This window comes from Streptopelia decaocto (genome assembly GCF_964273445.1).
Source record: "Streptopelia decaocto genome assembly, chromosome: 2".
In the NCBI taxonomy this organism is placed as follows: domain Eukaryota; kingdom Metazoa; phylum Chordata; class Aves; order Columbiformes; family Columbidae; genus Streptopelia; species Streptopelia decaocto.
In genome coordinates this window covers 113126543-113149320 of record NC_138655.1, presented here as the reverse complement: position 1 = coordinate 113149320, position 22778 = coordinate 113126543, and the positions used below count along the sequence as shown (strand labels likewise).

Below are 22778 nucleotides of genomic sequence, written 5' to 3'. Positions count from 1 at the left end.
GGTTGCTGCTTCATCTGAAAATCAGATGGCTCAGTAGATAAGAGGGTTCCTTAAAATGTGGTGTTCTTGGCATTTGACAGTTATTTTGGTGAAACCCTACACAAGGAAGCTGGTGTGAGACTTGTTCAGCCCCTAAACACCTAGGAATTTCCCCTTAAGAAGTCTGTCTGGATTGAAACCTGCTGTTTTTATGGATACCTGTTGTTTCAGAAATTAATGTCTCTGAGGGGGAACGGCCAGATTTTCTGCAGAGTTTTCCAAGGGCAGTTTTGTACATGGCAGTGCTGAAGGCTTTTAAACACAAATATGGAGCACAGAGTCAATGCAGTGAACACAGCAAAGAAAGATCTCATTTTTCATTCTTTCAGTATCTCCTAATACCATTTGCAACTGTGATTTTATCATGTTCAGATACTCCTTGTGCCAGGAAACTTATGATTCTGCCATACTTTTAGGCAGCCAGCACTGGAAAGTTTACTCATGCTATGCAGTTATGGTAATTCTCAGAGGATGTTTATTATTTGGAAAGCATAATTCCATACGGGATGAGGAATTCTTACTACAATTAGTTCCCAAATTAATGTATCACTGCTTAATTAGATCCAGATTTGTTTGCCTACATCTTTTGCCCAAGAAATAAATCTCTTTTTTCTTATCTGTGGTGGCATCTGGGGACTTGGATGCCTCCCTGTATCACTCTAAATACCTGTGTACAAAACCACACATGGATTTGCAAAGTCAGACTGATGAAAGACTTGCTGTTTTTTTAATTTATCTTCTGGTTTGCTTGTCTCCAAAACAAAATGTAAGCATGTGGATATTGATTCTCAGTACATTTATATGTACTCTTTGATTAGCGGCATATTTATCATAATTTTTTGTTAGTTACATTGACTTTAGGAGTCAGTGATTTCACAACATACGTATCTCTTAGGCAGGTTATTTTAATTTCCTAAATCCTTAATGTAATTAATCTAGTCTTCTGAAGTACGAAACAGTTGGCCATCGGAGATGGAGGCAAAACTGAGTATAATTTAGATACATTCAGGCTACCCAGTCTGTCATATCAGTTGTGCTCTTAGAATCAAGCCAGGTCAAAGTGATGTACAGTCTGACATGGAGGTACGAGCTGATGTTTGAGGCACCACCACATGTAGGTACCACAGCTGCTTAGTTGGGGCCCAGTAAAGGGATCCATGGTGGGTCAAGTGGGTTCTCCTCTCTCACTGTGTTTTGGAAGTCTAGCACATGTCTGAAACACAGTTTGGTTCTCTGGATTTCCTTCCTCTGAAAGAATGGAAAAACTCACTTACAAAGTTTGTATCATGTCTCTACAGGATATGTATTGTAAATGAGATGCTTAAATACTGTAGCAATAGTAACTATAAACATTGTTCAATGTGTAAAATGTCCTTTGGATGATTTTTTTTTAACCATGGAAGTGTTCTTTAAACATCCACTATTGTCTTCCCTGGTGGCCTAATGAATTATCTGCTGTTTGCAATTTCAGCTCCATTTGTAATCATTCTGGTCTTCATAACTCACCTCCCTCAAATATTTGAATGCAGTTTCAGGATGTAAAAAAAGCAGAGATCAGTTTTGTATTTTTAAAAATGTCACTTAAAATATTATGAAAAGAGGGAGAACATCTCATCATTACACCATGAGTATGATGTTTGCTAGGAACTTATATAGTGTATGTACAATAATCAAATATAAACCCAAAAATCTGCTGAAACCATTAGCCCAAAAAGTTTATACTGAGGTAGCGTATGTAGAAATGAAGCTTTGTGAGAGCTGACCATAGCAGCCTCCAGCTACAATGCCCTTGAAATACACCTGCTGTGTAGAGAGCTGGGGCAGGTGGTGATAACATGGGTGCTTGGTCTCCTCTTAGGATTTGTGCAAACCTCTACCCAGATGCTTTGTGTAAGAAGAGGTGAGTAGCAACCAAATCACCATCTTGGACAGAGTGAGTTTCCTCTATGATTTTTGCTCCTTACCAGCTCCCTCCCTCAGAAATCATTTTCCTGTTCCCTGAATGAGTCCAACTACAGAGTTAACACAAGTGGAGAACGTGGAAGAGCAAGTACCCCAAGAGATACAGCACATTAGAAAACAAATGGATACATCAATATGCTGCAAAGGTTTCCCATAAGTGAAGTCATTTTTCTGAGTTTCCATACTCTCAGAGTTGTAGGATTTTTGTGAAGTTAACTATAGCAAACTACTACACAAAAAAGGCCCCAAAGAGGGTTTTTTATGAAAAAAAGATGCTTCAAATACTTTATGTGTTTGTAGTTAAGGATAGAAAAATATTATTAATAATTACTTTGCCTAAAAACAAAGCCCAGAACACTATAAGGAAAAGAACAAGAAATATCACAAAAGTCAAAACATTATAAATCGTCTTTAACTTGTTGAAATACATTTGGGGCAGTTGAGAGTGCATAAAACATGTTATATTTGCCTTCCAGCATCTCCTCAAATTGCCCATTTGAGATAAGTTGATGATTGTGTTTGGTTTTAAACATTTTTCAGCTTCTTTTTTCTTCTAAATAAACACCTGATCCAACATCTGTAAAAATCAGTGCAACTCCTCAGGCTGCTTTCACAGGGCTTTGGGTTGGGTTAATGTATAATTTTGGAGAAGGAGTTATACAGCCAGATTTATCTCTAATTACACAGCTGGTAGGTGGAAATTGTAAACAGCAGCAGTTACATGAGGATCTGCTGTTACGCTGCGGGAAGAACAATTGTCTCTTGACAGCCAAGGGACACATGAGAAATGGGAGGAAAAATCTGATGGGCAGAAAAGTGGTTTCTACTGATACACTTCTCTGGGGAGAGAATTCAGGAGTTTCTTGTGCAGTCTTTGAATAGAAAAAACGTCTAGTAATGTTGGGCACCTCAAGTTTGCAATGTTACACTCGCACACAGAATTTTAGAAAAGATTGGATACTGGCCCTCTGAAAATTTGTGCTTTTCAAGTGTGTTCACATTGAACATCTAAAATAGGAAGCTGTTCAAAACCACAGGTCAGTTTTGAAAATCTTGCCCATTAAATGTATAAAATAACACAATTAGAACCAATAGAAAATGTCAATATGCAAATATGAGACACTGTATCAATTTTAAGTAATTATAAAGTAATTTGTACTTTAAAACCAACTTATTTTCATCTTGTGGTTATAGGAATGGTGAAGAAAAATAATTTTGGCATGTACAAAAGTTCTGAGCTCAGATTAATTAAGAAAAGCTCGAAGAAAACTGTGGCTCCCTGGCAGTGTATGTGTGACACTGGGCTCTTTGTCAGGAAAACACCCCCAAATTAGGTAGGCATACCTGTTTGCCAAAGACTTCATTTTGTATTTGTGTCAGATGCTAAATGGTAAAGCTATTTCGGTCATGTTTTAAGCAGCATGGGTAGTCTAAACATGTTCAATATGTCTAGTGACCTTTTCCTGAGTAATGGAAAACTTTCAACTGTGCCAGTGCAGTATATTTATATCAATATTATTTACAGGTCTTGCCCTCCTTGCTACTGCTTGTTAGAACTGTCCTTGAATTAAAAATAAATGTGTCAGGTTTTTAATACAATTAAAATGGCTATAAATGTTATTAAAAATAGAAATGTATTCTTAGCCATGCTTACTTCAGCTGATTGCTATGTCTTCAGCAACTGTTATTTCAGTGATGGACCGACAGATAATCTGTGAAATTGTTCTGCATCAAATAATACCAATTTGTACCCGAAGTAAGTACTCAGTAGTTTGAAAAGAAAGGGTTTGAAATTCATGTTAATCTTTTAATTACTTATGTATTTGCATTCTAGCTGAGTGTTACAAACACACTGAGGTCTGACAGTTTCTTGTGATGCATCCTGGATATTGCTTATGAAGGGGTCCTACAAGCAGTATCTGTGTGTGGTGACTACTGAAAGTCCACCACAAAAGCCAAAGAAGTTGAAGGTCCCTGTCAGTTGTAATAATGAAAATCACAATAACTCAATAGATCATACACACACCCCCACTAGTTTTGTGAAGAACAGTTTTAACAGATGGTTTAACCTTTTAATTATTCCATTTAAATGACGAGCCTGTGTCATTTGAATTCTATCTCCCCAGTCCTGATTTTACATGGTATTTGTCTTTTAACATGTTCAGGCACTGGACACAATGAGATGGTGTAATTAGGGTAAGCTGTAAAAGTGAGCAGAGCTGAGGATCATCAGTGTGCAGGAGATGGCACTGTCCCTCAAATCCCGAGGCTCCCTGAGTGAAATAAGATGGAGGTTCAGCCTTATGCTGACACTCCTTGGAGAGGATGCACAGTTGCCACCATTGCTTTTGGGAGGTCTCAGAAGTGATCCCCAAAGCTTGTTCAGCGCCTTCAGGCAGGTAGAGGTGTCAAGGATCCAAGTTATAGAACTGATAATGTCAGGACTAGTTGGTTAAGCTTTCGGTTAGCAGAAGAGATGAGCAGCCATCAATATTCTCTAATCACCTGTGTCTAAGACTGGGAAGGTCTCTGAGCTGCCGTATAACTCGTTCCTCCATGCCAGAAAAGCAAAGCTGTATTTGGGATGTCTCTGATCCTTCGTTTTCTTACCTGTTCTTGTAAAAACTGGAGCTTAACAAGATTCCGTGGAAACCTGTAGCACTTACACACACAGTCATTTTCAGAGGATATCACTTAAACTCTCCTTGCTGAAAGTGATGCTGTTTTCTTCCAATGCTACCTTCAGCTAACATAGAGAACAATTGTTATTATTTCTTAGCTTTTTATATACTGGATGGCTTATTGCAGAATCACAGAATGGTTGGGGTTGGAAGGGACCTCTGGAGATCATCTAGTCCAACCCACCTGCTAAAGCAGGTACACCTGCAGTAGATTGCACAGGAATGTGTCCAGGCGGGTCTTGAATGTCTCCAGAGGAGACTCCACAACCTCTCTGGGCAGCCTGTTCCAGTGCTCTGGCACCCTCAAAGTAAAGAAGTTTTTCCTCATATTCACATGGAACCTCCTGTGCTTCAGTCTGTGCCCGTTGCCCCTCATCTTATCATTGGGCACCACTGAAAGGAGTGTGGTCCTTTCCTCTTGACATCCATCCTTGAGAAATTTATAAGCATAAATAAGATCCCCTCTCAGCCTTCTCTTCTCCAGGCTGAACAGACCTCGCTCTCAGTCTCTCCTCATAAGAAAGAGGCTCCAGACCCTTATCATCTTCTTAGCCTGCTGCTGGACTCTCTCCAGTAATTCCTTATGCTTCTTAAACTGGGGAGCCCAGAACTGGACACACTACTCCAGATGCAGCCTCACCAGGGTAGAGTAGAGGGGGAGGACAACCTCCCTCAACCTGCTGGACACACTCTTCTTGTGCACCCAGGATACCATTGGACTTTTTGGCCACAAGGGCACATCATTGACTAATGGTCAACCTGTTGTCAACCAGACCTCCGAAGTCCTTCTCTGCAGTGCTGTTTTCCAGCAGGTCTGCCCCTAACCTGTATTGATTCCTCCCCAGGTGCAGGACCCTAGTCTTGCCCTTGTTAAACTTGACTAGGTTCTCCTCTGCCCAGTCCTCCAGCCTGTCCAGGTCTCACTGAATGGCAGCACAGCCTTCTGGTGTGTCGGCCCTTCCTCCCAGTTTGGTGTGATCAGCAAACTTGCTGAGGGTGCACGCAGTCGCTTCATACAGGTCATTGATGAACAGGTTGAACAGGACTGGACCTAATACTGACCCCTGGGGAACCCCACTAACTACAGGCCTCCAAACAGACTCTGCACCACTGATCACAACCCTCTGAGCTCTGTCATCCAACCAGTTCATGATCCATCTCACTGTGCATTCATCCAGCCTGCCTTTCCTGAGCTTGCCTATGAGGAGGTTGTGAGAATGTGTAAAAGCCTTGCTGAAGTCAAGGTAGACAACACCCGCTGCTCTTCCCTCATCTACCCAGCCAGTTATATCATGATAGAAGGCCATCAGGTCGGTCAAACATTATTTCCTTTTGGTGAACCCATGCTGATAGCATTCTTTTCCTCCACATGCTTGGAGATGACGTCCAGAATGAGCTGTTCCATCACCTTTCCAGGGATGGAGGTGAGGCTGACTGGCCTGTAGTTTCCTGAGTGGTCCTTCTTGCCCTTTTTGAAGACTGGATTGACATTGGCTTTCCTGCAGTTCTCAGGCACCTCTCGTGTTCTCCAAGACCTTTCCAAGATGATGGGGAGTGGCTTAGCAATAACATCTGCCAACTCTCTCAGCACTCGTGAGTGCATCCCATTGGGGCCCATGGATTTGTGGTTGTCCAGTTTGTGTAAACAATCTCTAACCTGATCGTCCTCAACCAAGGGAAAGAATTCCTTTTGCCAGACTTTCGCTTCTATCTTTAGGATCTGGGATACCTGAGGGCCAGTTTTAGCAGTAAAGATGGAAGCAAAGAAGGCATTCAGTAACTCTGTCTTCTCTGTATCATGCGTCACCAGGGCACCCTCCTCATTCAGCAGTGGATCTACATTTTCCCTAACCTTCCTTTTGCTGCTGATATACTTGAAGAAGCCCTTCTTCATGTCTTTGACATCCCTGGCCAGATTTGCTTCCAAGGGGAGCTTGGCCTTCATCACCTCATCCCTGCATACTCTAACAGCCTCCTTGTATTCCTCACAGGTGGTCTGTCCCTTTTTCCATGTTACACAAACATCCTTCTTCCACCTGAGTTTTGACTGGAGTTCCTTACTTATCCATGCTGGTCTCTTACTCCCTTTACTTGATTTCTTCCTCATAGGGATGCATTGTTCTTGGGCTTGGAGGAAGTGATGCTTCCTACCTCAGTCTTCCTCTTGTAGAATAAACATGCCCAGTTTCTTCATAGATCCTTCTTCTTAAACATCACAGTATTCTTGCTGTTCTCTGGACTGTATCCACTCTGTTTATTTGATCCCTTAAGGGTGGCATCCAAAACCAGGAACAGCATTACCACTCTGACCTCACCAGGGCTATGCAGAACAGAATAAATGACCTCCCTAATTGACCCAGAACTGTAAAGCTGCCTTTCTAAATCATTCCTGTATACTGTACCACATATCAATGTGTTCAAAATGCCATTTGCTTTATAACCATGGAAAAATTAACATTTGTCCATAATGGTACATTATCACTCACACAGACATTCTGTTCTTTCACGTAATTATTTTATTTTGTATGCTTTCAGTCAGGTCCATCTGGACTTTTTACACACCAACTCTTTGTATTTGAATCCAGTCACTATCTTATGCAATCAGCAAGCAATATTACTTTGGACTGATAGCTGCTAAAGGAAGAAGAAAAAGACCTACACAAAGCCCTCTGGATGAAATGAAGAAGTTATTTTTGCATTGGAGGTGGGGAGGGAGAATGAAGTACAGTGCCAGGACTTCAGGTTGTATTTATTTCCAGTGAAGTGAATCTCCATCTTTCACAACGTTTATTTAAAAATAAGCTATACTCAGATCTTTGGATAAGTGTACTTCGCTTTCAAACTGTGTTGTCTGATCATCCTAGCTGGCCTGACTTCTAAACTCCCTTAAAAACAGACCTCGTGTTTTTTTACATTGGACAGATATCTGAAAGACCTGAATCATCCCTCTTAAGGAAATCATTGCAGATGGAAGGTGGAAATCATTACATCTTGGGGCAGTAATCTGATACAAGTGCATATCCTCACAAATTTTTCCAGGGAATATTCCACTGTGAAAGAATAATTTACTCTGTCAGAACAGAGATCTACTCCCCATCTGTTCCAAAGGGCAATCTGTTCCACAGACTTCTTCATGATTGCTTTTTATACCCAAATGCATACTGGAAAGCAGCTAACTGGCCAAGTAGATTTGCAGTCTCAATCAAGAGCAATATAGATCTCCTCAATTTCATGGCACTTGAAGACCCATCTCTGTTTATACATACACATTAAGATGTGTAAGAAACTGCAGTGCCCAATGCTAGCTGAAAAATTGGTGTTTATTTTTTATTATTATTTTATTCTGAAGTGCCTGGAAAAAGGAGATTGTTTAAGTTTAGTTATCTGTTACTAGGGAATCTCATTCTGCTGTGCCTTTCTGATGTGTAAAATAGGTATTATGATATTGGAACAGAGCTAAGGTCCAATTTAATATCCTGTCTCTGAGCCCGATTCAGCGAAATGTCTGAAAACTCCAGAGAAATCTGACAATTACAAGTAAAATTTAAAATGGGAACACAGGTATGTCTTTTATTTTGTTTTGTTCTGTTTTGGTTTTTTTTGGTTTGTGTTTTTTCTGCTGGTTTGTTTTGGTTTTTTTTTTTATTGGTTCATTGATTGATTAGGTTTTGTTTTTGTTGTTTTCCTTCTGGAGATACTCTCAACCATTGTAACCATGATTTTCCTAGCTATCTCTACATGTTAAATTTTCGCTTCCTTTTTCTTACATTTTTCGAAGTTCATAGAGTGCCCTAGTATAACTCTGTGCTCAGAAGAGCATTTCCACGTCTTAGTTTTGAGCATCCACTCTTTCAATTGTGTTATTTACTTTCCTTCTCTATGTAACACAAAGAGGATGAGAAATGTAATAAATAAATGATAATGTACCGCTGTCATTTTCCTCTATATTGTTCTGTCTTTCCTTAGGTCTTTAGTATACGTTGAAAAGCAAATCCTGGCCTTCCTCAATCTTTTTGGTCTCCGCTAAGCCCTGCTGTGATTTTCCAGTTACCTTTATTATTATTATTAACCTACTCAGGGCAACAAGACCTCACTGTACTAGGCTTTTTTACAAACCCAGAACAGGAAAATAATCTCTGACCTCAAGTCTATTTTGATATGATGTGGCTCCACTAGTATATACTGTAGTCCCTAGGAGGTGAGTCCATGGATTCATTGGAAAGCATTATGGCATTCTGGCTATATCTTCCATTCCTTCCCTTTTGTCCACTGAGGGCTCCGATTCACAAATATACCATTACTTGGGGAAACACACAGATGCTCTCTATTAAGGATAATGCATCTTGTGGCCCCTTGCAAAACAGGACTCTCTTAAACACAATACTTTATTGTTTTCTTGAATTTCAACTTCAATTGGAATGCATTGTCCTCAGGGCTACAACTTGGTGGACCAGGCTGTTTATTATGGAGCGTCAAATAGCCAAAAAGGGACAGCAGGGGGACAGCATTCTTGCTGAAGAACTTAATTTGCCTTAGCATTTGCCAAAGTAACTTCTCTAATTTATGACAAAACAAATAAAGGAATAAGACATTGCATCATTTTTTATTGAGTTTTGTAAATAAAGTCACAAAAGTATGTCATCCTTTAGTTGATGTTGCTTTGACTTTCCATCTTATGATTCCTATATTTAAGGTTTTCTTTCTACATGAACTTAATAATTAACAGTATTCAAACTGCCTAATTCACTTTGCTTTGGAAACTAGTAGTGCTAACAAGGTTCCTCATGTACCTTGCTAATTAGATACCTGATACAGAGGGCTTGGTCGCCTTGAAAATAATGTAAGGCCTTTACAATCTGCGAGTGATTTAAGTCAGACTGAAAAATACCGCTTTTACACAGATCAGATTACATTTGCTGTCATGTGTATTTGCACAATACTGTATTTGTACAATATACCATCATCCAGCACTACTGCCAAACATGTGAGATCAAATATGGTAAATTACTGTTGTTGTTGAGGTCTGATACACCAGAAGAAAAACACAAGTCTGAAATTACCGAAAACTTCATGGGAAAGAGGAGAGGAGTTCCCAGAAATATACTGAAAAACTAATGCTTCTGAGTTTTGAAATGAGCTCGCCAGAGCTTTCCAAAAGCAGATGAATGTTCTTGACCTGATGGGTGTTTATCAACTGTCTGCATGTCTGCTCGGCAGCTTTGCTCCCTTGAAAATGTTCTTAATATAAAGAGCTGAGAAGATGAGGTTTTGTAGTCATCCATCTAGTAAAGGTTCCCATTCTCACAGTACATCTTACTTCAATAAAAAATGTGTGAAAAATAGTGTTATTGTTATGAAAATTTTGTGGGATATGTTATCAAGAGGATACAAGTTAACCGAAGAATTACATATTTGGATGTACCTGTCAGTGCACACAAGAACAGAGAATTCATTTGGAATATTTTTTGTGAAAGTTCTTCTAGTTGGAAGTGTTTCTAACTTCTTTCAGAGTGTTTAAAAATGCCTTTTTAGAAACAGAGCCAGTAAAAAGTTATATAATGCCACAAAGGCAGACAGGTGCTTCAAGCTTTCATTAGTCTCAAAAGAGAAAGCAAAGTTAACTTTGGAACAATTGCAGCAACCTCAACTTTATACCTTAAATACTATTCCCTGCTGAGCCACACAATATCTCTGATACAAATTATACCTAAAATTTTGCTTTCATTTTTCAATTTCTTTATAATAATTACTAAGTAATATAAGTCCTGGTTATCATGAGTGCAAGTTTTAAAGATACAATAGCTGCACCTGGGAAAGCTGAATCAACAGGTTGAAGTCCTGGATACCTGAAATCCCTTATGTCTTTTCAGGAAAGGAAAGTCCGTTTTACAAAAACCATTGTTCAATTGTTGTTTGGGGCAGGAGTTGTGGTTTTGTTCTTTGTTAATACAATGCCCAACACAACTGGTTCTTGATCTCTGGTTAGAGTGTCTTTAATGCTACAGCAATCAAAAAATAAATAAAGAGAATAGCATTTTAAGACTCAGTATTTTAAGTTACTTGTCCAAAGCCACAGAACGAAATGATGCAGAGCCAGATTTCTCACATAAGGAATTTCTTTACCTGGTCTCAGCCTCCCACCATTATTTTGCTTCACTCTTGTCTAAGGTGCTTTGGTACATCACTTGGGTCTTGGCTTGCTACTGACAGCACCCCTGCTCCTCTGAGTCACTATGAAGGCAACTGGACAGCAAGTGTCTCCTTCCTCCTAGGTTTGCCACTCACAAGGAAACCTTTGGAAGTGCAGAAGTAAACCTTGGGAGTCACACAGATGTGTTAGGTGATGGGCAGCCTAGCACACTTTAGCACTGACAGCTGGGAAGGACCTCAGTGTAAGTCACCTTTCAGCAGGAATCAGTGCAGACTGAGTGCCTGAAACAGAGCTGGTAGCATGGTCTCAAGTCTAATGACTTTTTTATTTTTCTGACAAATATTTAAAAATAATTAATTGGTTTTAATTGCATTAATAACATGCAGAACAATAACCCATTCAAAAGACAAGTCATTAGATAAGTTTACCGGTTTCAGTCATTTATGAGGGTCTGAGAGTGTGTCTCTAAGTTGTCTGGCCTGTCTCCTGGTAGGCATCTCTAACTATGCCCCCAAATTTCAGGAGGAATCTCAGAGGTAGGATGGCATTTGAATACACACCCACTCCTCACAGTATGTCCTCAATGCAAGTGCTTTGCCTCATGATTGTGTGGGCATGGTATTCTGCCCTTGTATTGAATTCAGTTGGTCTCTTATTCAGTAAAAATACTTCCCTTAGGTCAGGAGAAGAGAGTACTGAACTCAGCATGTATCCCACCTATCTGACATGATTAATTCCAGCAAAGTCAATAGAATTATTTGCCCAGGATATGGTCCAGTGTTAAGAAATTCTTTAAAGCATAGGAAGAAAAACGTGCATGTCTTTATATGCTGGAATGTCTCCATTTTCAGGCACAGACAAAGGGAGTATTAAGGGCTGTGAGAGAGTCCCATCAAGGGTGTAGTGTACAAAGAGTGTGAGGCATAGCACAGGGTAGGATGGAATAGGATAGGAAAGGAAGGGAAATAATCTCAGTCAGGCAAATAGGGTAACTTGTCCAAGGAACTTCTCCAAATGTGTTTGAAGGTGCTCAGTGAACAGGTTGGGGCTTTCTTGAAGTTACAGTTTAAGGAGTGAAAATATTTTAAAAATATTATGAGAGGTAGGCACAGGCTGCAAATATGTTACTTTTTCTGAAAAAACAAGCAAATTAAAAATAATTTCCTCTTCTGTTTCTTTGCCAAGACCTATTTTCAGGGCTCTGTGCTTCCCCTCAAGCAGCCAATGAAATCTCAGGAACCTAAAACAAATAGAGGCAGTACACTTAAGACTTGACCAGAGAAAAGAAAAAAAAAAAAAGCTTTAAAATATGCCAGATTGTAATTTTTATATTCGTGCACATTTTGTTATTAATTTTGGCTGGTAAATAGTTCTCTTTATAAAACAACTTAACCATTCACCTTTCATATGCAGTTAAACTCAGATCCTGTGTAGTCTTAGGGTTTTGTGCTTGTTATTTCCAGGGTGCGCACAGGAGCAATTCTCTTTAAAACTTCTCTTTAAAACTTGGATGTGAGGTACACCCGGGTTGAATAATGGCAATGTAAAAGCTGCTGAGTTCATTGCAGCAGCTCATCAAGGCATATGACTGGTATCTGTTCCACATATGTTTGCTCTGCCTCTCCCAGAACCAAAAAAGTAGGTGGTGGAGCCTCTTGCTCTGCAGAATGGGTGCTAGAGAGATGCTTGGTGATAAGTTGGGTTTGTTTGGATTTTTCTAATTCTTTTCATTATTGTTTCAAAACACATTTTGCTGTCTGCATGGAAGACGGCAAAGTCAAGAAAGTAAGCTTTTTTGGGTTGAGGCCCTCCTTCTGCAAGTATTCAGGCCATCTGTTGAAGTCACAGTGGCTATCCATATGCTGGAAGTCAAATACATGCATTTATCAGGTTTAAGTTTGAACCACTGTTTCACTTGAGTACATGGCACATGTCCCTCATCCAATGACATTAATTCACAGGTTACAAAATTTAGAACAAAAGATATTTATCCCATTAAATAATTTGTAATGGAAAGCATAAGGAAAAAGAAAATGTGAAAAAGTTATTATTAAAAATGCAAATGAAATTTCTGCATGAAACAAGTTTTAAGTAAGGATTGAAAATTAAAAAGATATGTAATTGCTTAGATTTTATCCCAGTAGTTTGTAATGCTTTGCTAATATATTCCTTTTTTGTTCTTTCACAAAATGGCTGTTTTATCACTCAAATATTTCAAACACATTGATAGACTCATCTATATGGTATTACTCACGCCATTTTTATGGTAGCTGCTGGGCAGCCAGCTGAACAGTAGTTGAGTCACTAAAGCCTGATTGCAAGCATGTAAATAAATGTATTTTAGTGTTCTTGTGAGTATGTTCTCTGGACTGAACATGATATGAAAATTACGTATGTCTTTACGTGGTCTCAGGCTTGGGTTTATGTAAGGAACCAGTTTATATAAACTGAATTCTTCAGTGGCGTATCACAACTGTGGAGATATTGACTTTTATGGCAGGTGAGTTTAGGTTGGTACAAGTTATCACAGAAGCAGCAATATTTTAAGGTACGGGCAGGAGAATTATTTACCACTGTAAAGCTAACTCTTGCAGCTTGTCAGCCTCTCTGTGTGAGTCTTGTCGATGTGTGGGAAGTTCCCGGTGATTGACTCCCTCACAGAAAGCAGGACAAGCCACCTCTGTGTTGTGCAAGGTTGTGTGTGAGAGGTATGCCCCAACCTGCCTTCTTGTCCACTGTTACATTCTTTGTCACTCTTCAGTTTGGATAATGCTATTTAGTCTGCGTGTGTTTCCACACATGCCAAATAAACGATCCTCTCAAGAAGCAATGGGAAAATTGCTCGGATGCTTTTAACTGTGCTTAGGCACTACTCATCGTGCAACCTTTGAATGCCTCTGTGTCAGTGGTGGGTGAAGTGATTCCTGTCTGATGCAATTGTATAGTGCAACAATTAAAATTGTAAATTGTTTTGTTGTCAGGCCTATTTTATGTAAACTTTACATCCTCCCCAAAAGAATGTGAAGACTGTGAAGAGAAACATGCCGGAGTTGGGAAATACCACAGAGAAGGTCCCCTGTTGCTTTTGTGCTTCATCTTTTCAATCACATGGATTATGCACTGTTTTCCACCAGCTCCCTGTCTTGCTGAGGGCACAGGATGAATACTGTTAGGGGCTAGCATCAGGGTTGTAAAGTGGAAGATGCCACGGGCCAAAGGACACCCAAGCCTTTTTTTTTTTTTTCTTCAGGAAATGGAGGCAGCATCATGAATGAAGCAAGGAATTACAGATGGAAAGAGACACTATTACAGATAGGGAATTAATACCACCCCTTCATTCTCACTAGAGTCACTGCGTAACAGTAGACTGTAGCCAAACACTTGAGACAAGATATTCACAGGAAGCCTCTAATAATGAGTGCACAGTTTAGGGGCACTTAGAGAGTGACTTCTGTCTCTCCTTTGCAAAAGGTGCAGAGCGTGCATGAAGATGCTTTGAGTTGTGCTTTGAACAACTCATCATCTGATTGGTAATTCTAAGTACCCTGGAGAAGTTAGGCATGTGGTGTTTCCGGTTGTGTATTCAAAATCAGCTGATACTTCTGCTAATTCTGATTTTGGTTTCTCTCTTGTTTCTGTCCCCAGTTATAAGGTAAGGATCATACCATCTCTTGTTTATAGGTATGGAAGCAAAGTCACAGTGTTTGTGGTCGTCCCAACTACTGTAACTAGTAGCTAGATGGAAATATCCATGTTTATCATCTCTCTTCAGAGTGGGGCTTGGTCACTTTATAGAAGATTGGTTTTGCTAAACCGAGGAAGTGTGGTCTGGATGATCGGGTAGTGAGGTGGACTGCGAACTGGCTGAAGGAAAGAATCCAGAGAGTCATGGTAAATGGGGCGGAGTCTAGTTGAAGGCCTGTATCTAGTGGAGTGCCTCAGGGGTCAGTACTGGGGCCGGTATTATTCAATATATGCATCAACAATTTGGACGAACGAATAGAGTGCACTATCAGCAGGTTTGCTGGTGACACCAAGTTGGGAGGAGTGGCTGACATGCCAGAAGGCTGTGCTGCCATCCAGTGAGACCTGGACAGGCTGGAGAGTTAGACGGGGAAAAATTTAATGAAATATAACAAGGGAAAATGTAGAGTATTGCATCTGGATAGGAACAACCCCAGGTTCCAGTATAAGTTGGGGAACGACCTGTTAGAGAGCAGTGTAGGGGAAAGGGACCCAGGCGTCCTGGTGGACAGCAGGATGACCATGAGCCAGCACTGGGCCCTTGTGGCCAGGAGGGCCAATGGCATCCTGGGGTGTATTAGAAGGGGGGTGGTTAGTAGTTCGAGAGAGGTTCTCCTTCCCCTCTACTCTGCCCTGGTGAGACCACACCTGGAATATTGTGTCCAGTTCTGGGCCCCCCAGTTCAAGAAGGACAGGGAACTGCTGGAGAGAGTCCAGCGCAGGGCAACAAAGATGATCAAGGGAGTGGAACATCTCCCTTATGAGGAAAGGCTGAGGGAGCTGGGTCTCTTTAGCTTGGAGAAGAGGAGACTGAGGGGTGACCTTATTAATGTTTACAAGTATATTAAGGATGAGTGTCATGAGGATGGAGCCAGGCTCTTCTCGGTGACAACCAATGATACAGGACAAGAGGAAATGGATTCAAACTGGAACACAAGAGGCTCCACTTAAATTTGAGAAAAAACTTCTTCTCAGTGAGGGTGACAGAGCACTGGAACAGGCTGCCCAGGGGGGTTGTGGAGTCTCCTTCTCTGGAGACGTTCAAAACCCGCCTGGACACCTTCCTGTGTAGCCTTATCTAAGTGTTCCTGCTCTGGGAGGGGGATTGCACTAGATGATCTTTTGAGATCCCTTCCAATCCCTGACATTCTGTGATTCTATGAATTCTTGTTAATTATCCATTTTGTTGACTTCTGGCCTCTCATGCTCATTGATCTCCATGCCTCTCCTTATCTCTGACTTACTCTTTTGCTTCTCTGTTCTCTCCTTCCACTACTTCTTGAGTCTGGTGGCTTCCAGAGAGGAACTTCCATTAGGAGAGAGAACCTCTCAGTTCTGCACTTGGGACCATGTACTTCCCCTTTCACCAGCATGTCCCAGTAAGCTACATGGGTTGCTGTGGAGGAGCATCTGTGAGGATGGCAGATACCACATCTAACCAGCATAGGGAAAGTCTCTACCACATTCATGGGGAATTGAATCTATGCAGCCTATGCAAGCAGATTTTTTTTCAAAGGCTTATAACTTAGCCAAACCTGGGCATCTTTTAATAAAAACTTTTGCCCTGCCAAATTTCAAATCCTTCCTCCAAAACATGGAGGCACTAGAGCTTTTTAATGAAACAGTTATTAAAAAACAGATCAAAACTAGAAATAATAACATGTTTTTCTCTCAGTTGTTCTCAGAAAAGTTGTTCTGTTGTTCTCAGAAATGGCTGAACCAATTCAGCCTGATTTATTTATTTTGGAGTCAGCTGAGACAAACTTTCAGCATGGGAAATTTCAGCCCAACTGGTTAGCCTTTCTCAAGGTTTGGCAAAGTTTAATGCTAGTGAAAAAGGTCTTATACTGAGAAGTCAAAGGCAAGCTTACTTATCAGCAATGCTCCTTGTTTATTACAGAAAAAGACTATATATAGTAACTGCCTTTTTTAATGTTTCAGATTCTTTGAGTATATATTGCTCTACAAAGATGCAGTGATGTTTCAGATTGAGCAAGTTACAAAGCTTTGCTCGAAGATTGCTTTGACAGAGCCGTGGGATCCATATGATATTCCTGCCAACTCAACTTATGAAGATCAGTATTACATCGGGGGACCTGGAGATGAAATTATGGTACAGGAATGGTCTGACAGAAAACCAGCCAGGAAATGTATGTGCATGCTTTTGTTTAATCTTAATAATAATTATTGTCTCTGCTACCCAGGGAAAAATAAAATTATTCATGTTTCACCCCAGATTTCCATATTTCTATAAATTTTGCGGGAAGAAATAAGCACAGCACATAACTTTATTAACAATGCATTTTATTAAGAAAATGTTTCATATCTCAGCAGGATCAAATATGTTCAAGGGACTTGATTGTATTTCAGGTCATATCATACAGATTTTGGCATGGAACAGCATCATTTTGCATCTGAATCCAGCAGCATGTATCCAAAATTGGTTTAGAGAAGAATTGGTAATAAAATTAGGCGCACACTCAAACTAGAGTATGAATGATAGAAGCAAAGCAGGTGTCAGTGTGTGTCTACACACGAGTATTGAATAATGTCATAGAAAACATCCAATACATGGTGCTGCAGCAATAGACATTGTTAATATGCACCCAAGTTTTGTTATCCACTGAACTAGTAAGAAACATCTGCTCTCGAGGCTTAGCTCTGCATTTGGCAGCTGAACACCTGCATCATAAAAGAAAATAGGCTGAATTTTCCAAGGTACAGTATGTTAAGTTTTGGATGCAGAGCAGTTTATTAGCATGTTGGCTTCAATTTCATCTATGGTTTACTGATGACCTGGACAACTATAAAAATAATTTTAAAACCCCCATGAAATTTATGGCATTATTTAGCTAATGCAATACTTACGGTTATAGACGCCTAATATATAGACTGGTTATGAACCTAAGCATTTAGCCAGGAGAAATTTTTTTTTTTCGGATAAAAGTAGAAAGAATGAAGTAGAAAAAGAAAGATCATTAGACCTCTGTAAGTAGGTCGGTATATCCTCTGGTATTCTACAAGAGAAAAATTATCCTTTAACTCCAAGAATTTTGTTTTTCACATCCATTATTTTTTGATTTTATGGAACTTAATATCCAATCCAGATACGTTCAGTTAATGATGTGTGATTTTTATCCTGTAGGATTTTGTATCACCAGTGCTTTTCTGTGTGATCATTCAGAAAATTAATGTCTTAAAGTTATCTACCCATCCACCTTTCAGCTAATATTGGCTTGAGTTATAGAAATTATACTTCTGTTAAAGTTATTAAGCTTTCAGTGGAGATAGAGGCTACCTTGGTAGCATTATATTTTACTTCAGTTTTTTAATTCAAAAATTATAATAAAAGTCTTGTTGAGGAAAAGAGGCCTTCATTTCTGGATGCTCAAAACCAAACTCATTGAGGTCAGGTTGTTTTTGGCATATTAGGATGCCTTGGAGAGGTATTTTCAGATATTGCTCAGCTTGCCGCCCTTTTTTTTAGATACTGTATGTGTGTTTATGTCACAGCTTATCTATTTCAAATAATATGATTGTGGTGCAGCGTATCACACAATACAGGAAGGACAGAAAGTATGTTTGATAGCTGCCGAGTGAGAGAAAATAAGCCTCCCTGGGACTGGGAAAAATTCATACAGGCATCACTCAAAGGAACTGATTTATGACCACATTAGGTGATTTCGTATTTTAACCTCACGAGTTTATACTGTCAAGAGATCTGAAATACGTGAACCAACTGGATGAAGTGATGTATGATGGAAGGGGTAAAGAAAGATCACAGAAGAGATGCATGAGATAAAGAAAGAGATTTATAAGTGAGGCTTTAAAAGTGAAGAGTGTTCAAAGGGAACCAGCTCGATGATATTGACTCCAGAAATGTTTCATGGTGAAAGTAGAGGTGATGGCAGAGGACAAGGGGGGAAGAGAGTGAGAGAACACCTCCGAGATAACCACACAGTGGAATTAAACTAAAGTTTAAAAAAGGGACAGACTTGCTACGTCATATACATGGAGATCAGCATTGAGTATAGTCTTGAAATAATGAATGCACTGGTAGAAATGTCTGAAAGGAATGGGAAAATGAACCTGATAATGATCATAGGAATCGATGGTGGTAAACAGAAGGAACAATTTCAAAGAGGAGATGGAGGTACAGGAGTTGTATTTGGGAATGTTCCTGTTCAAACAAGATGAAACCTCTATGCTTGAGACAGTAAAAAAAACATGAAGCAAGGTCATGTTTATTTGGATTAAAGATGTGGTAAGTATCATAAGTGTAAGAATGACAGTTAAGATTATAAAGGAGCAAGAGCTGTGGAAGCAAGATGCTATAGCTGTTGGTTCTGGTGCAGAGGAGTCCCCAGCACAGCAGAGGACAAGTGCTTCCTTGAGTAGGTGAGTGCAGAACTTTCGGGGCACAGGCAGGAATCAGATGTCCAACGTAGTTGGGGGGATTGTGTTTTAGAGTGTCAAAGGCTGTGTTGAGGGCCAACATTGTGAGATGGACCACAGGCTTTCAGTAATCACACCTTTCAACTTGTCAAGAACACAGCATAAGGTGAAGTGTCTCTATGCTACCCAAGCTGATGGCACCAAAATTTACCTTCTGGGAAAAGAGGGCATCTCATTGCTTTGCAGGTGAAGTAAGTGCTGACGTGAAAATGGTATGAGAGATGAGGGAAATCAGACTTGTGCAGAACACAGCTAATTTGGGTCTAAGCAGAAGTGACAGTCCCTCCGTAGAAGTATACTTGAAAGGTGACATAATGATGCCATGTTGGTATTATGATTTGAAATGGGCTTGACACCAATATGTTCAGCTTTAAGATCATTGCAGTGTCCAATTTATACTATTTTTGTGGCATTTCTTGGGGTGTTGCCATGCATATGGACAGAACTAAGGGCAGATCCAACCTATAGTCTTTGCCTGAGGAATGGGCAATTTGTTTGACTGACATCATTGTGACACATTCATTCATTCTTGTCTTCTAAAGCAGTTGTATTTCTGCTTGGTTACAGTGGAATCCTGGGTCGGTGTTTACACAGTTAAAGACTGTTACCCAGTACAGGAAACCTATACGAAGAACTACAGCGTGACAACTTCCACTCGCTTTTTTGATCTACAGCTGGGTATTGCTGACCCCTCGGTGTTCACCCCACCCAGCACCTGCCAGACAGCCCAGCTGAGGATGATGAAGGATGAATGCTGATTATGGACACTGGCTGCCCCGGGCAAACAAATATTAGCCAAGAGAATGGTTATTAATAGTCAGCTGCTGACGTCTAACCTGATTTTTCAAGCTTAATGTTGCTCTTTTGGGAATTTTAAGTTTTCACTTGGAAGAGAACATAAACATTTAAATGGGGAAAATGTGTAACACAAAAGATCTCTTTCATCACGTTAATCTGTTCAGTGATGCACTTGCAGTATTATATAGTTACCACTAAGATAATATTTATAGGTACTATTTATTTGAACTGTGGCTGATTTTCCTTTTGTAAAGGTTTCCTTATTTATTTTTTCAAGAAGACAGAGCGTAAGCAGGCTGCAATAATGGCAACGGCAAGAAGGAAAAGCTAGATTTTGTCATTGCTACTTCTGGGGACTTCAGGGAAGGGGAAATACATCCTTGGTAAGACCTCATCTCTCACCAAAATACACCCCATTTTAAACAATGTACATCGAAAGTATGGAAATTCATTCTCTTAGTTTTGTTTTTCTTTGTGTGGTTTGTTTTGTTTCCTTTCTGCCCTTCAGGAAGATGGTAGTCCAATGTTTGAGCTGATTTTTTTCCTTCTGAAAAGAAACTGGAGTAGCTCTACTCATGTAATACTAGTTGACATGCAAAAAATCCTTTTCTGTTTCTCAAGAAAATGGTGTGAAAGGAAGGGAAAGAAGGAGAGGGACATCCCCAATAAAAGCAAGCCAAAGTTTTCTTTCATTTACTACACTTAGAAGTGTTCCAGTAGGGTGTGATGAGACATTTTTCAATCATATTTTACTTTAGCACCCACTTTTCAAGGCAATACTAGTTTTAACCTATGCAAAGAGATTAAGAGGTACTGCACTCTAAACAGTTTTAATATTTTGTAACTATTTTCAAAGGTCTTTTCCCACTCAAGAGGTATGAAAACACCTTTGCAATTCCACGTAGAAGTTAAAAAAAAAAGCTGTTCTTAGTGCAGAATTATTAAAGGCTAAATCAGCATTTACACAGTGCCTGGCGATCTGAATGGTGTGACAGAGCTGTGTGAGTGGTGTGGGGAGGTGGGATCAGAAGGAGCGTTAGAGGTTTTAGGTGTCTTCTGTCTGGTGGGACTGCAAGGCACTGCAATCTAAGCAGAAGTGCTTTCTTTGGTACCCACTCCACTGATGCCTGCCACATTTGCTGTTCAGCCAGCATTTCAAACCTTATCGTCTCCACGTCCGTTTTCTGATGGGAAGTGTGAAAGTTTCCTTAAGGGAGATAAATAACTAACCCAAACAAGCATGGGAAGTGCACATGTTTTGCTTGGAAAAGATCAAACCAAATCTTCATGCACCTTCAGGCCCTCAGAAATGTGGAATGATGATGGGCTTTGTGCTTTTACCAAATGAAATGAATTGGCTTATTCTGTAAGTCTAGGTATACATTTTGTTTATTATTTGCAAATAAGTTTAAAGCCAGATTCTTGTCCTCTTACATGTGTTGGGTAGTTGTTTGCTCCAGAAGCCGTCTGGCTGAAAACAGTGCAGCACTGGGAAGTTTAGTGTCTCTAGAAAAGAGATGCTGGACAGGTTTTTGGAGCTTTATATGCTCATAGCCTTTTGTATGTAAGCAAGTCATACAGTGATTATTTTGCTTTTACAGTTGTGGTTGGAAGGCCATTTTACTTTGCCTTGTGCCTGATGAAAGCATATACACAATACCTGCTAAAATTTAGGTAGCTCATTAAAAAAATTCTCACAGACATGACTATTTCACTGAAACATGCTAGTGGAAAGAAGGATTGGGTTTCCTTTCACTTAGAGTGCATTTAGTCTGTACTCACCTTCTGTATTTTTTGTGACGACCTAAATTCTAACTGCATATTGTTCTCGTTAGGGCAATGATTAACATGCCTTTCTTAATATGTGTCTTGTTAGAATCTGGAAGATACAATAAATCTGGCTAGCAAACATGAAGCTGTGGTACTGTATCATTTGGGATGATTTTGTTGTGGTGGAGCACGTAGCTGAGTAATCAGAGTGTTTATATTATGTTTTGCTGACAGTGATATTATTTCTAGCAATAACATTAAATGTTCCTTTAAATATGAATTTACAAAAGTCTTGTACACAGGAGTGCTTTCAAAATGTTGCCATGGCATACAGGGCAGTTTTATATGGCTGAATATGTACCTCTAAAACAATGCTGTTGTCTTCATATTTATGCTCTGCAAATTCAATAAAGAGAGTTGTCAAAGAGATGTTGAAAAACACACTTTTGAATTACGTGTTTTAAATTAGCCACTAACCAAATATGAAGCACAAAATGGCATCTGCCTGCTTTGTTATCTTTGTTATCATGCACTGGGGTTTGTTACCACGTATCACAAGACACATTTTTGTCTTTATGTGACTATGCCAATGAAAATATGAATGAGCACAAAAGGACTTTAAAGTAGCTGTATAGTATGCTGCCACGGTAAAGTAAAAATAGGGCTTTCATATGTCTGATAGTCTGGGGAATTTGTTTATCGCTATTATCTGGGTGGAAAATTAATAATAAATCGGTATGTACATGAGTTACATTGTATTCTGTTGGGTGACAGAATCTGGGAACTGGATATCCTGTGAGACAAAGCTGGTTTTGTGAGATTTCCAGTGCTTCCTGGTTTAAGCTGGGCCAGAAATAGTGCAAACATAAATCTGCCTGCCATATTTTTGTATTTCTGCTTGGAGGCTTCGCTGAAAGCAGGATGTGTAGAAACACAACATTGTTTTATTTAAAGTTAACCAAACATTCCTGAACCTCAAAACAGGTTTAGTTTGAGTTTGAGGAGGAGATTGGGCATTTGGTTCGATTCCTGTTTTAACAGTTTGCTTAACTCTAGTATTAGGGCCAGATTTTGCTGCCTCAAACCATGCTCCACTCCATGGAAGTGCTGCCATCTACCAAGGCATGCCAACTTTCATGAGGAATGTAGGAAGAAATACAATAATCCATAGTCAAAGT

The 22778-nt window shown here is 39.8% G+C and overlaps 1 protein-coding gene across 1 annotated transcript in view; it reads left to right on the top strand.

Moving 5' to 3' along the window:
- The window catches only part of EPDR1 (ependymin related 1), a 34134-nt gene extending 11787 nt beyond the window's left edge, over positions 1-22347 (top strand). The window contains exons 2-3 of the mRNA XM_082047035.1: positions 16519-16727; positions 19600-22347. Of these exons, the coding sequence (XP_081903161.1) occupies positions 16519-16727; positions 19600-19790 (400 nt within the window). The 3' untranslated portion in view covers positions 19791-22347. The remainder of the gene's footprint in view (positions 1-16518; positions 16728-19599) is intronic.
- Positions 22348-22778: the final 431 nt, after the last annotated feature.